The following is a 15,693-nucleotide window of genomic DNA, read 5'->3' as shown; positions in this document are numbered from 1 at the left end:
TCCTCTGTGCGCTGTACACTACAGGCTCCTCTGTGCGCTGTACACTGCAGGCTCCTCTGTGCGCTGTACACTGCAGGCTCCTCTGTGCGCTGTACACTGCAGGCTCCTCTGTACACTGCAGGCTCCTCTGTGCGCTGTACACTGCAGGCTCCTCTGTGCGCTGTACACTGCAGGCTCCTCTGTGCGCTGTACGCTGCAGGCTCCTCTGTGCGCTGTACTCTGCAGGCTCCTCTGTGCGCTGTACGCTGCAGGCTCCTCTGTGCGCTGTACGCTGCAGGCTCCTCTGTGCGCTGTACGCTGCAGGCTCCTCTGTGCGCTGTACGCTGCAGGCTCCTCTGTGCGCTGTACACTGCAGGCTCCTCTGTGCGCTGTACACTGCAGGCTCCTCTGTGCGCTGTACACTGCAGGCTCCTCTGTGCGCTGTACACTGCAGGCTCCTCTGTGCGCTGTACACTGCAGGCTCCTCTGTACACTGCAGGCTCCTCTGTACACTGCAGGCTCCTCTGTGCGTTGTATGCTGCAGACTCCTCTGGCAGTGATGGGGTTAATCCAGTAGATTTTATATATTTTTTTGTGGGTAAAAGTAAAATGGAGGCGAGACGGGCATGTGCAGCTGATTGGATCATTTAGGTAAACCCGAGCCACGGGCCGCTTTGAATGCCGGAAGTCAGATCATTTCACGCAATTAGTCTCCATGTCAGTGATCAGCCTGTTCTCTTGCTGGCTGCACACAGGGAGCGTGTAAGAAAGGAGCTTTTGTAATCTGTTCCAGGGCTGACACACAGGAACTGTACTGTCTCTGGTCTCCATCACTGCACCATCTGCCCCTGATACTGCACCAGCAGAGGAACAGACCCTGTTAATATGCCAATCTAATCATTTGCCATCAGTGGCTCTGCTTCCTTCACAACATTGTAAGCCTGCCAGGCATTGGGGTCATTTAGACCTTTTAGAAAGCTGTATACATGGTGTATTCTCTAAAACCAGTAAGGTGAACGTCTTGTAATAAGAAGTGCTCTTTCCTTCATAAAGAAAAAAAAAACAAAACCGTGGTACTCCATACTCCTCTCTAGTGCAGGGGTGGCCAACTCCAGTCCTCAAGGGCCACCAACAGGTCAGGATAACAGGATATCCCTGCTTCAGCACAGGTGGCTCAATCAGAGGCTCAGTCAAAGACTGCACCACCTGTGCTGAAGCAGGGATATCCTGACCTGTGGGTGGCCCTTGAGTACTGGAGTTGGCCGCCCCTGCTCTAGTATTTTGGGACCATGTCTCCCTATTTCAAAACAAAGTTAAGAGAAATTATTTTTGGTACTTAGCATCCCAAATCAGAGCTACAAGAGGCTAGAATTGTACTCACTGTCACTATGTCATGCAACAACATGAATTCAATTAGTTTAAGGTGTTATGCATTTTTCTCCTCCTTTAACCATTTCACTGCTGTATTTCCGGCAGGGAAAGGGTTAATCTGCTTCTCTGCATTTTGCACAGCGGTGGCGAGGCCTGGGTCATTTTTGTAAGCCTGTTTTTTTCTCCGGCCATCTTCCAGGAGAACGGTACGATCAAGAAGAGCATCAGTCAGATGACTCAGAACGTGCTTCTCGCCCTCTCCACGCGGGGCGGCCAGTTCCAGGAGATCCGAGAGAAGATCCGGCAGCCCGTCACCGACAAAGGGACCATTCTGAAGACCAAGCCGCAGTCCTCCCAGAAGGACATCCTGAGCGTGTGCGGAGACCCACTGATCCTGGCGCAGCAGCTCACCGCCATCGAACTGGTGAGACGTTGGCTCAATCAGAGTTTGGTTCTTCCTTATGCTGTTGTGCCATTTGTAATGGATCACATTTTGTTCACAAATGACTAATTAAAATTCATTTTGTTGACAAATATGTAAGGCATTTTACCATCCATTTTATCGTCAAAATGTCTTGAGACAGGTCACAAAATTAATTATGTCGACACAATAACGAAAGGTTACAATGTAATGTTACAGATGGCAGCCCTATAATTTGTTGGGGGTCAGAAATGGCGCCTCCCCTTACTCGATCACCCACTGAACGTGGTGTCACGGTACACATGGAAAAACTATACCCATGAGGTCTCAAAAGCTCTGAACCATTATAACTTCATGTATGGTCCTGCTTGCTGGTCCTCTACAAAGTATCACAACCTACAATTCATCTGTATTTCTCCAGGACCAATATGGCTGCTAGAATATTGAAACAATCCTACATACACACACACCCCGGTAAAATACCATATACTCCCATATTTTCATGGGATTGTGAGTTACCTTAAACTTTGACCTTGCGCCCGTGACCTTATGCTTGGTCTTTCGCATACAGTTGACCAGTATTTTCTTGTCCTTGTAGGAACGACTGGGAAACATTTACCCAGAGGATCTAATGCAGATTATCAGTCACATGGACTCATTGGATAACCACAAGGTATGCGCCCTACGGATTGCTGACCAATATGTCTTTTCTGTTCTGGCTTCCCCCCTAATCATAGATATAGAAGTATGGGTTTTTTTGCAGTCACCATCTGCGCATAACTGTTAGCTACTCATTACTTGGTTACATTAGGGCCGGCCAACTCCAGTCATTAAGGGCCACAAACTGGTCAGGTTTCCAGGATGCCCCTACTTCAGCGCAGGTGGCTCAATCAATGACTGCACCACCTCTGCTAAAGCTGGGATATCCTGGAAACCTGACCTGTTTGTGGCCCTTGGCCACTCCTGAATTAGGGCCATTGTTAACTTCAGATTAGAAGAGGATTGTAATATCCATTCCCCTGTAGTTTTCCTCTTCTGCTGTGGAATACCCTCGGCCCCCTGCCGGTGCCCATGCACACGTACAGTAGCAGGCCTGGGAGTCCCCTCGGCCCCCTGCCGGTGCCCATGCACACGTACAGTAGCAGGCCTGGGAATCCCCTCGGCCCCCTGCCGGTGCCCATGCACACGTACAGTAGCAGGCCTGGGAATCCCCTCGGCCCCCTGCCGGTGCCCATGCACACGTACAGTAGCAGGCCTGGGAATCCCCTCGGCCCCCTGCCGGTGCCCATGCACACGTACAGTAGCAGGCCTGGGAATCCCCTCGGCCCCCTGCCGGTGCCCATGCACACGTACAGTAGCAGGCCTGGGAATCCCCTCGGCCCCCTGCCGGTGCCCATGCACACGTACAGTAGCAGGCCTGGAAATCCCCTCGGCCCCCTGCCGGTGCCCATGCACACGTACAGTAGCAGGCCTGGAAATCCCCTCGGCCCCCTGCCGGTGCCCATGCACACGTACAGTAGCAGGCCTGGGATATTGTACTACACCGTTCTCTGCTCTGATACCTTCTCTCCTTTCTTTCAGTGCCGAAGTGATGTCACAAAGACCTTTAACCTAGAAGCCTATGACAACTGGTTTAACTGCCTCAGCATGCAAGTTGCTGCAGAGATCTGCAGGGTACGTCTTGCAAGCGCTGCACGGGATCACCTTTCTGCCACCACACTGGCCAGCACACTTTTATATTTCCAACCATATTTGTTATGTTTCCTTTTTTTGCACATTATGGCCCGAGATAAAAATGACAACATTGAGTGAGAACTTCTGGCGTTCGGTCCGTGCGCGATAATTAGGTTGTAATATTTCTGCAAGAAATGAAATCCTTCAGTGCTGGAATCGCAGGGCGCTGACGAGTTTTAGGAATTTAAGCCAGTTTAATTGCATTCTTAGAAAAGGCAGCTGGACAAAGTCTGGTTTATGTATCTGCGGGAGCAGCTCAGTGAGTAAAGACACTGACTGATAACAAGGACACTGTGTGTGAAGCAGGGGAGGCTCAGTGAGTAAAGACACTGACTGATAACAAGGACACTGTGTGTGAGGCAGGGGAGGCTCAGTGAGTAAAGACACTGACTGATAACAAGGACACTGTGTGTGAGGCAGGGGAGGCTCAGTGAGTAAAGACACTGACTGATAACAAGGACACTGTGTGTGAGGCAGGGGAGGCTCAGTGAGTAAAGACACTGACTGATAACAAGGACACTGTGTGTGAGGCAGGGGAGGCTCAGTGAGTAAAGACACTGACTGATAACAAGGACACTGTGTGTGAGGCAGGGGAGGCTCAGTGAGTAAAGACACTGACTGATAACAAGGACACGTGTGAGGCAGGGGAGGCTCAGTGAGTAAAGACACTGACTGATAACAAGGACACTGTGTGTGAGGCAGGGGAGGCTCAGTGAGTAAAGACACTGACTGATAACAAGGACACGTGTGTGAGGCAGGGGAGGCTCAGTGAGTAAAGACACTGACTGATAACAAGGACACTGTGTGTGAGGCAGGGGAGGCTCAGTGAGTAAAGACACTGACTGATAACAAGGACACGTGTGTGAGGCAGGGGAGGCTCAGTGAGTAAAGACACTGACTGATAACAAGGACACTGTGTGAGGCAGGGGAGGCTCAGTGAGTAAAGACACTGACTGATAACAAGGACACGTGTGTAAGGCAGGTGAGGCTCAGTGAGTAAAGACACTGACTGATAACAAGGACACGTGTGTGAGGCAGGGGAGGCTCAGTGAGTAAAGATACTGACTGATAACAAGGACACTGTGTGAGGCAGGGGAGGCTCAGTGAGTAAAGACACTGACTGATAACAAGGACACGTGTGTGTGAGGCAGGGGAGGCTCAGTGAGTAAAGACACTGACTGATAACAAGGACACTGTGTGTAAGGCAGGGGAGGCTCAGTGAGTAAAGACACTGACTGATAACAAGGACACGTGTGTGAGGCAGGGGAGGCTCAGTGAGTAAAGACACTGACTGATAACAAGGACACTGTGTGAGGCAGGGGAGGCTCAGTGAGTAAAGACACTGACTGATAACAAGGACACTGTGTGAGGCAGGGGAGGCTCAGTGAGTAAAGACACTGACTGATAACAAGGACACTGTGTGTGAGGCAGGGGAGGCTCAGTGAGTAAAGACACTGACTGATAACAAGGACACTGTGTGTGAGGCAGGGGAGGCTCAGTGAGTAAAGACACTGACTGATAACAAGGACACTGTGTGTGAGGCAGGGGAGGCTCAGTGAGTAAAGACACTGACTGATAACAAGGACACTGTGTGTGAGGCAGGGGAGGCTCAGTGAGTAAAGACACTGACTGATAACAAGGACACTGTGTGTAAGGCAGGTGAGGCTCAGTGAGTAAAGACACTGACTAATAACAAGGACACTGTGTGTGAGGCAGGTGAGGCTCAGTGAGTAAAGACACTGACTGATAACAAGGACACTGTGTGTGAGGCAGGGGAGGCTCAGTGAGTAAAGACACTGACTGGTAACAAGGACACTGTGTGTGAGGCAGGGGAGGCTCAGTGAGTAAAGACACTGACTGATAACAAGGACACTGTGTGTGAGGCAGGGGAGGCTCAGTGAGTAAAGACACTGACTGATAACAAGGACACTGTGTGTGAGGCAGGGGAGGCTCAGTGAGTAAAGACACTGACTGATAACAAGGACACGGTGTGTGAGGCAGGGGAGGCTCAGTGAGTAAAGACACTGACTGATAACAAGGACACGTGTGTGAGGCAGGGGAGGCTCAGTGAGTAAAGACACTGACTGATAACAAGGACACGTGTGTGAGGCAGGGGAGGATCAGTGAGTAAAGACACTGACTGATAACAAGGACACGTGTGTGAGGCAGGGGAGGCTCAGTGAGTAAAGACACTGACTGATAACAAGGACACGTGTGTGAGGCAGGGGAGGCTCAGTGAGTAAAGACACTGACTGATAACAAGGACACTGTGTGTGAGGCAGGGGAGGCTCAGTGAGTAAAGACACTGACCGATAACAAGGACACGTGTGTGAGGCAGGGGAGGCTCAGTGAGTAAAGACACTGACTGATAACAAGGACACTGTGTGTGAGGCAGGGGAGGCTCAGTGAGTAAAGACACTGACTGATAACAAGGACACTGTGTGTGAGGCAGGGGAGGCTCAGTGAGTAAAGACACTGACTGATAACAAGGACACTGTGTGAGGCAGGGGAGGCTCAGTGAGTAAAGACACTGACCGATAACAAGGACACTGTGTGTGAGGCAGGGGAGGCTCAGTGAGTAAAGACACTGACTGATAACAAGGACACGGTGTGTGACGCAGGGGAGGCTCAGTGAGTAAAGACACTGACTGATAACAAGGACACTGTGTGTGAGGCAGGGGAGGCTCAGTGAGTAAAGACACTGACTGATAACAAGGACACGTGTGTGAGGCAGGGGAGGCTCAGTGAGTAAAGACACTGACTGATAACAAGGACACTGTGTGAGGCAGGGGAGGCTCAGTGAGTAAAGACACTGACTGATAACAAGGACACTGTGTGTGAGGCAGGGGAGGCTCAGTGAGTAAAGACACTGACTGATAACAAGGACACGTGTGTGAGGCAGGGGAGGCTCAGTGAGTAAAGACATTGACTGATAACAAGGACACGTGTGTGAGGCAGGGGAGGCTCAGTGAGTAAAGACACTGACTGATAACAAGGACACTGTGTGAGGCAGGGGAGGCTCAGTGAGTAAAGACACTGACTGATAACAAGGACACGGTGTGTGAGGCAGGGGGGAGGCTCAGTGAGTAAAGACACTGACTGATAACAAGGACACTGTGTGTGAGGCAGGGGAGGCTCAGTGAGTAAAGACACTGACTGATAACAAGGACACGTGTGTGAGGCAGGGGAGGCTCAGTGAGTAAAGACACTGACTGATAACAAGGACACTGTGTGAGGCAGGGGAGGCTCAGTGAGTAAAGACACTGACTGATAACAAGGACACGTGTGTGAGGCAGGGGAGGCTCAGTGAGTAAAGACACTGACTGATAACAAGGACACTGTGTGAGGCAGGGGAGGCTCAGTGAGTAAAGACACTGACTGATAACAAGGACACGTGTGTGAGGCAGGGGAGGCTCAGTGAGTAAAGACACTGACTGATAACAAGGACACGTGTGTGAGGCAGGGGAGGCTCAGTGAGTAAAGACACTGACTGATAACAAGGACACTGTGTGTGAGGCAGGGGAGGCTCAGTGAGTAAAGACACTGACTGATAACAAGGACACGTGTGTGAGGCAGGGGAGGCTCAGTGAGTAAAGACACTGACTGATAACAAGGACACTGTGTGTGAGGCAGGGGAGGCTCAGTGAGTAAAGACACTGACTGATAACAAGGACACTGTGTGTGAGGCAGGGGAGGCTCAGTGAGTAAAGACACTGACTGATAACAAGGACACTGTGTGTGAGGCAGGGGAGGCTCAGTGAGTAAAGACACTGACTGATAACAAGGACACTGTGTGAGGCAGGGGAGGCTCAGTGAGTAAAGACACTGACTGATAACAAGGACACGTGTGTGAGGCAGGGGAGGCTCAGTGAGTAAAGACACTGACTGATAACAAGGACACGTGTGTGAGGCAGGGGAGGCTCAGTGAGTAAAGACACTGACTGATAACAAGGACACTGTGTGTGAGGCAGGGGAGGCTCAGTGAGTAAAGACACTGACTGATAACAAGGACACGTGTGTGAGGCAGGGGAGGCTCAGTGAGTAAAGACACTGACTGATAACAAGGACACTGTGTGTGAGGCAGGGGTGGCTCAGTGAGTAAAGACACTGACTGATAACAAGGACACTGTGTGGGGCAGGGAAGGCTCAGTGAGTAAAGACACTGACTGATAACAAGGACACTGTGTGAGGCAGGGGAGGCTCAGTGAGTAAAGACACTGACTGATAACAAGGACACTGTGTGTGAGGCAGGGGAGGCTCAGTGAGTAAAGACACTGACTGATAACAAGGACACGTGTGTGAGGCAGGGGAGGCTCAGTGAGTAAAGACACTGACTGATAACAAGGACACGGTGTGTGAGGCAGGGGAGGCTCAGTGAGTAAAGACACTGACTGATAACAAGGACACTGTGTGTGAGGCAGGGGAGGCTCAGTGAGTAAAGACACTGACCGATAACAAGGACACTGTGTGTGAGGCAGGGGAGGCTCAGTGAGTAAAGACACTGACCGATAACAAGGACACGTGTGTGAGGCAGGGGAGGCTCAGTGAGTAAAGACACTGACCGATAACAAGGACACTGTGTGTGAGGCAGGGGAGGCTCAGTGAGTAAAGACACTGACCGATAACAAGGACACTGTGTGTGAGGCAGGGGAGGCTCAGTGAGTAAAGACACTGACCGATAACAAGGACACGTGTGTGAGGCAGGGGAGGCTCAGTGAGTAAAGACACTGACCGATAACAAGGACACTGTGTGTGAGGCAGGGGAGGCTCAGTGAGTAAAGACACTGACCGATAACAAGGACACTGTGTGTGAGGCAGGGGAGGCTCAGTGAGTAAAGACACTGACTGATAACAAGGACACTGTGTGAGGCAGGGGAGGCTCAGTGAGTAAAGACACTGACCGATAACAAGGACACGTGTGTGAGGCAGGGGAGGCTCAGTGAGTAAAGACACTAACTGATAACAAGGACACGGTGTGTGACGCAGGGGAGGCTCAGTGAGTAAAGACACTGACTGATAACAAGGACACTGTGTGTGAGGCAGGGGAGGCTCAGTGAGTAAAGACACTGACTGATAACAAGGACACTGTGTGTGAGGCAGGGGAGGCTCAGTGAGTAAAGACACTGACTGATAACAAGGACACGTGTGTGAGGCAGGGGAGGCTCAGTGAGTAAAGACACTGACTGATAACAAGGACACTGTGTGAGGCAGGGGAGGCTCAGTGAGTAAAGACACTGACTGATAACAAGGACACTGTGTGTGAGGCAGGGGAGGCTCAGTGAGTAAAGACACTGACTGATAACAAGGACACGTGTGTGAGGCAGGGGAGGCTCAGTGAGTAAAGACACTGACTGATAACAAGGACACGGTGTGTGAGGCAGGGGAGGCTCAGTGAGTAAAGACACTGACTGATAACAAGGACACGTGTGTGAGGCAGGGGAGGCTCAGTGAGTAAAGACACTGACTGATAACAAGGACACTGTGTGTGAGGCAGGGGAGGCTCAGTGAGTAAAGACACTGACTGATAACAAGGACACTGTGTGTGAGGCAGGGGAGGCTCAGTGAGTAAAGACACTGACTGATAACAAGGACACTGTGTGAAGCAGGGGAGGCTCAGTGAGTAAAGACACTGACCGATAACAAGGACACGTGTGTGAGGCAGGGGAGGCTCAGTGAGTAAAGACACTGACCGATAACAAGGACACGTGTGTGAGGCAGGGGAGGCTCAGTGAGTAAAGACACTGACTGATAACAAGGACACGTGTGTGAGGCAGGGGAGGCTCAGTGAGTAAAGACACTGACTGATAACAAGGACACTGTGTGTAAGGCAGGTGAGGCTCAGTGAGTAAAGACACTGACTGATAACAAGGACACGTGTGTGACGCAGGGGAGGCTCAGTGAGTAAAGACACTGACTGATAACAAGGACACGTGTGTAAGGCAGGGAACCTTGTTCAATTCCCGGTGTCAGCTCCTTGTGATCTTCGGAGAGTCACTTTATCTCCCTGTGCCTCAAGCACCAAAAAATAGATTGTAAGCTCCATGGGGCAGGGACAGCACCTGTAAAATGTATGAACAGCGCTGCAATTGTAATTGTGAAGCGCTTTGAGTGCCATTTGGAGGAAAGTGCTATATAAACTACTTCACTACACTTGCCACCTCCTCTGCTGGGATAATGTTCTATGCATCCACCACTATGTGAAATAAAGTTATTATGATTCTAAATACAAAGGGCCAGGCAACTAAATGGGGAGTGATTTAAGTCCCAGTCTTAAGATCCATTGAGGTTTCGTATTATTAAGTACATCTAGGCTTATGTTGTATGTAAGCTCTTGTCCACATCAGCTGAAGCAGGTTTGAATTAGAAGTGATTAACAATATATGCAGTGGTATGTAACACATTGGAGTTGCCATTTCACACCCGGGAAGGTGTGGTTCTTGAAGCGCAGTGCAGATAAAGGAAATGAATATCGGGACTGGTGTTTTCTCCCTGAGACGTGCTCTGCTTTTCAGCAGCACAGAAGCGGTATACAGCTCCCGCATTGCCGGGGTGTTATTTCAGAAGGGGGTCAGGCTGACCAGTTACACGTATAATTCCACAGATAGAGGGAATATCAATACATATTACACTGTGACCTTTCTCACAGTGCTCGCCCCCAGCAAACACTTTCTCACCCGGCGCTGGCCTTTTCATATCTGAGGGGGAAAAGTCAAGTGAAGCACTGTGCTATTCTTCAGTAAGTGTGGGTGTGGGTGTGGATAGAAAGAGCGAGGGAGAACAGCACAGCAACCATGACACCCTATCCCAAAGAGCTTGCACTCTCTTTTTTTGGCACACGTGACACAGATCGGCAAAGGGACTTTACACACTTGCACGGCTCGCATATACAGTTGCATTGTTGGAAGTCTCGCAAGGAAAGCCGCGCGTGTCTATCGCACGCCGTACAGTATGCCCCTGCTCGCGTAACGCGCTGCTCTTGTTCTCGGCGCCTGGCAGGTGGTGAAGAAGAAGCAGCGCACCCGGGTGATGGAATTCTTCATAGACGTGGCCAGAGAATGCTTCAACATCGGCAACTTCAACTCCATGATGGCCATTATCTGTAAGCAGCGTCAGTTATGGGGGCGGCGGGGGGGGGGGGGGGGGGGAGTTTGCAATGATTTAAATGAGTAACCAGAGGCAGCAGCAAAATCTGCCCTGGTGTGTGCAATAAGGCACTCAGATGTTGTGTAACCACTAGTTGATATATCTCTTGAGGAGCTGATATAACCAGAAGTTTACCCCACTGCCGAGTTCTTTGTCCTGCGTCCGTAACCGTATAACTACGTTTAGAAGTGTCAGACCCTTTCACTACCAGAAGGGTCTGTCGCGCGTAGGAAAGCTACACTGGCACCAAAGAGGTTACATTACATTTCGGTCAAGTGCATTGCATATAAATGGCAGGCAGTGTGTGTGCTCCTGCACATTGCACATGCATTGGGAGATATTGGGGGTATGCAGGGGGGGTGCATTGTCTGTATGCAGGTGGGGGGTGGGGGTTGGATCGTTGCTTCCTGGGTCGCACCTGTTCTGTATATCAGTATGTGCATGTGAAGGGGAGATTTGTGCTGCTCCTGCCAGCCCTTGGCAGGTCACTGTACTTGCTGTTGAGCGGAGCTCTCCCTGCTGCTCCCTGCTCTGTATATATTTTGATAACTTTGCAGGAGTAAACAGGGGAAGTCTTACTAAGAAGCTTCGGGCTGCAATTCAGCGTTATAATGCACATTATCCGGTGTCCGCACTGTGTAATGTGTGATGGGTGTACCGGTTATTGCCTGCAGTGAGCCTTTTCTGTATTATAGTGACATCTGTGTAGCTGTGACTTTTTGTTGTTAAATCTTGGTTTCTAATACGCTTTTTACATGTTCTTTTTAGCTGGGATGAACCTTAGTCCTGTGGCCAGGCTAAAAAAGACCTGGTCCAAGGTGAAAACGGCAAAGTTTGATGTTTTGGAGGTAAGCTGCACATTTATAAAAGGCGTGATATGGCTGGAGTCCCAATCAACAGATCGGAGGGGGGAGGGGAGGGGGCTATAGCTTTGTGTACAGATGTGCAGAGCAATGTATACATCTGTACTCGTGTACATATACGCTTGCAGAGTAATTAAAGCATCAGAACAATTCCCTGTGTGGCCCTCTGGTAGCAAAGGGATTTAAACCCATGAAAGGGAGGATGCAGGTACATTAGGTTTAACTGTATGGCCTTTACCCTAACACTGACCCTCATCTCCCTGTTATATACTGTCTCCCCCTGCAGTGTGAGGGCCAGGGGTGTACAACAGGGATCTTCCTGTCTCCTGTCAGCATGGCTCTGGGGCTTGTTAGGAGACTGTGATCTATCAATCACTGACAGGCAACTGCTCCAAAACTGGGCTACAGCCCCATCTAGTGTCAGAAAGGTGGTATTGCACTGTTTGGTATTAACGCCCCTAAGACCCCTATTTAATACACCGTCGTGCTGCTTGCCTTGTTGGAGACTTAAGCTCCATTCAGATATATTTATTAAGGTCCTTTAAAAACTGAATGTAACCAGCAATTGGTATATACATGGGATGGCCAACTCCAGTCCTCAAGGGCCACCAACAGGTCAGGCTTTCAGGATATCCCTGCTTCAGCACAGGTGACACAATCAGTGGCTCAGTCGTTGACTGCACCACCTGTGCTGAAGCAGGGATATCCTGAAAACCTGACCTGTTGGTGGCCCTTGAGAACAGGAGTTGGCCACCCCTGGTATATAGTATGTTGCGGGTCCCTTCTGCGAGTGTACTGGGATTGTTCCAGCTTTATGCCAACGTTGGACTGAAAACACGGACATTTGCAAAGGGATTGTATGGGAAATGTATTTGCTTTGTGTCAATATCATAATACCTATTTGCTCAGCCTCTTAATGTATAGCTGGTATACGTGTAACAATAGAACCGTGTGTGATCCATGACCGTGTTCCAAGCAGAGGGGATTTGTTACTCTCCCTTTTTGTTACATTACGCGCCCTCTCTGCAGCCTGTGATACCGGGGACCACCCTCTTCCCCTTCTCCATACTCTTGGTATCCGTAACAGAGCTGTATCCTGGATCTCCTCTTACCTCTCCCATCGTACTTTCAGTGTCTCCTTTGCCAGCACCTCCTCCTCTGTTGATGTTTCTCTGTGGACGTACCCCAGGGGTCTGTCCTGGGACCTCCTTTTTCTCTTTTCTCTTTACATACTCTATAGGTGATTTTATCACTTCTCTTTAATTCAAATATCACCTCTATGCTGATGAGACACAAGTTTGCTTTTCAACCCCTGACCTTACACCTGCTGTACAGACCAAAGTCTGAATGTCTCTCTGCGATATCGTCCTGGATGGCCCTCCGCAGACAAACTTAACATATCAAAGACGGAGCGCCTCTTACAGTACTCCCTCCCAAACCTGGCCCTACTGCCCCATCTATATTACTGTTGGCAGCACTATCATACATCCAGTATCACAAGCACGCTGCCTAGGGGTCACATTTGACTTTTCCCTCACATTCTCCTCTCATATTCACAATGTACAGTAGCTAAAATCTGTCATTTTTTCATGGGTAACATTGCAAAGATACACCCTTTCCTCTGTTGTTCTGCTGCTAAAACTCTAACGCAGGCCCTCATTCTCTCCCTTCTCAACTATTGTAACTTTCTACTGTCTGTCCTTCCTGCCTCTCACCTGTCCCCCTACAATATATCCTAAACAGTGCAGCTAGAATCACTTTGCTCTCTCCTAAAAATGTCTCGGCGTGTCTCCTGCTGATATCCCTTTCCTGGCTTCTGATTAAATTCTGTATTTCTTACAAAATTCTCCTCTCTTAAGGCAAATACCTTCCTCTGCTCCTCCTTTCATCTCAGTCCCAATTTCTCGCTATACACCTGTCCGACTCTTGCATTCTGCTCACGGATGCCTTCTGTTTACCCCCTTTCCCTCCTTAAACCTTTCTCACTGACTGCCCCACACCTCCGGAATGCCCTTCCCCTCAGTACCCGACTGGCACCCTCTTGCCAACTTTAAGACCCACCTCTTTAATGCAGCATATGGGTAGCTCCGCTGGCTGATACTATACTTCTCATATGCACGGACCATAGCAACCCCCTACTGTCCCTGGAAGTTCTGCCTACTTACCACTTGGATTGTAAGCTCTTCGGGGCAGGGACTCCTTTTCCTTATGTTACTTTTATGTCTGAAACGCTTATTCCCATGATGTGTTTCATGTGTAATACTGCTGTGAAGAGCTATGTACCTGGATGGCGATATATATATGTATATATATATATGTGTTCAGCTGTTGAAATAGCTCTTGCTTCCTCTTGTTAACAGCACCACATGGATCCATCCAGCAACTTCTGTAATTATCGCACAGCCCTGCAGGGGGCAGCACAGCGGTCCCAGAGCGCCAACAGCTGCCGGGAGAAAATAGTCATCCCAGTTTTCAACTTATTTATCAAAGATCTATTCTTCCTGCACAAAATCCACTCCAACCGCTTACCCAACGGACACATCAACTTCAAGGTAACCACTCGCCCCCTTCTCATTGGTTGTTTGTCCGCGTTCTGCCCTATTAATGCCAGAGCGAGTTATAGAGTGTCAGGTTCCAAATATCTTCTCCATTAGGCCGCGTCCATGAATGTGGACGGAGGCGCGCTAATGCGAGCTTCCGCTCGGCACTGAGCCCCTACAGCCGCAATGAGAGCGGCTTTAGTAGGGGCTCACCTACGCTTACGCAAGCGTGCGGAAACGTAGGTCTTAGGAAAATTTTAAATCTTCGCGCTTGCCGGAGCGCAGGGCCGGTCTCGTGAGCGGTTCGCCCAATGAGGGCGAACCAGCTCCGTGACGTCACTGGCCTGCCCGTCGACACGCCCCCGGATGGCGCGCTGTTTAAGGCCAGGGAAAGCCCCCGCTTTCCCTCAGCCTCAGTGCTGAAGCAGGGATATCCTAAAAACCTGACCTGTTGGGGGCCCTGGAACTGGAGTTGATCACCTCTGGCCTACAATACACTGCAGAATGGTAGTAAATGGCCCACTGTGCGTATTCTTTCATAGCCAAGCCCTCTGGTTCTTGGCAGTGTTTATGGGACGGGTTGGCTGGCTTTTTCCGTCCGTGTTCTGCCAGCTTTACAAGGTCTCACTTTATTTTACTTATTGTTCCCCCCTGGGCAGAAATGTTGGGAGGTCTCCAGGCAGATCCATGATTTCCTGACATGGAAGCAGGTGGAATGTCCATTCGAGAAGGATAAGAAGATTCAGACCTACCTTCTCACTACGCCCATATACACTGAAGAAGGTAAGTGGGGTGGCTTCCTTTGGCCTTGGTGCTGCTTGGTTACCAATGGATGATTCCCCTCCTCTCCTCCCCCTCCCCTGGTAGGGTGCATCTACATATTGGGTATGTAACTGGGTGGAGGCGTGGACCTATGTGTCAGGGGACTAAGAGCCGTGTCTTTTGCTTCCTTGGTTTTTTTTAGCTCTTTTTCTGGCTTCCTTTGAAAATGAAGGTCCAGACAATCACATGGAGAAGGACAGCTGGAAAACGCTCAGGTACAATAACGTCCCTGTCACTATAACCGTACATTATAGAAGTCGCGGTGGGAAAAAAAGTGATGTAACTCCTCCACTTACAGCAAATAAAAATATCACATGTGAGCACATTCACATGTCTCAGACAGGTCTGCAGCCAGGGATGCTGGGAAATGACATGCAAATGAGCACACCATGTCACCTTTTGCGCGCAGCCTGGGTTAATATACTGCATTCTATGAAGGCACCAGAGACACGACACACACGCAGAGGATGGGGTAATAAGGGGCACGTGCTCCGCTCATCTGCCTATCAATAGCTGGCATAACTATGGGGACTGATGAGTTTCGGGAGATTTGTTGCAAGACTCACAAAGGAGCAGAAATTAGTAGTAAGAGCACCAATTTTAAATTGTGTCAAGGTCGTTTCACACAAGCAGAGCAAAGGTAGGACAGTGAGCAGTGCGGTTATAGGAGCAGTTAGGGGAGGGGTTATAGGGAGCAGTTAGGGGAGGGGTAATAGGGAGCAGTTATTAAAGCAGTTAGGGGAGGGTTATAGGGAGCAGTTATTAAAGCAGTTAGGGGAGGGGTTATATGCAGTAGTATAGGAGCAGTTAGGGGAGGGGT

At 49.9% G+C, this 15,693-nt stretch overlaps 1 protein-coding gene across 4 annotated transcripts in view; it reads left to right on the top strand.

Annotated features, from left to right (window-relative positions):
- Positions 1-15,693, top strand: part of RASGEF1A (RasGEF domain family member 1A) — a 218,498-nt gene that overhangs the window by 199,546 nt on the left and 3,259 nt on the right. For all 4 annotated transcript variants that reach the window (XM_075610427.1, XM_075610428.1, XM_075610426.1 and 1 more), the window contains 8 exons: positions 1,550-1,774; positions 2,370-2,444; positions 3,353-3,445; positions 10,502-10,604; positions 11,417-11,496; positions 13,872-14,063; positions 14,711-14,834; positions 15,016-15,088. In XM_075610427.1, coding sequence (XP_075466542.1) covers positions 1,550-1,774; positions 2,370-2,444; positions 3,353-3,445; positions 10,502-10,604; positions 11,417-11,496; positions 13,872-14,063; positions 14,711-14,834; positions 15,016-15,088 — 965 coding nt within the window. The remainder of the gene's footprint in view (positions 1-1,549; positions 1,775-2,369; positions 2,445-3,352; positions 3,446-10,501; positions 10,605-11,416; positions 11,497-13,871; positions 14,064-14,710; positions 14,835-15,015; positions 15,089-15,693) is intronic.

Source organism: Ascaphus truei, chromosome 8 (assembly GCF_040206685.1).
Source record: "Ascaphus truei isolate aAscTru1 chromosome 8, aAscTru1.hap1, whole genome shotgun sequence".
Classification (NCBI taxonomy): domain Eukaryota; kingdom Metazoa; phylum Chordata; class Amphibia; order Anura; family Ascaphidae; genus Ascaphus; species Ascaphus truei.
Note: the sequence above shows the minus strand (reverse complement) of the source record. Positions and strands in the feature narration are given on the sequence as shown.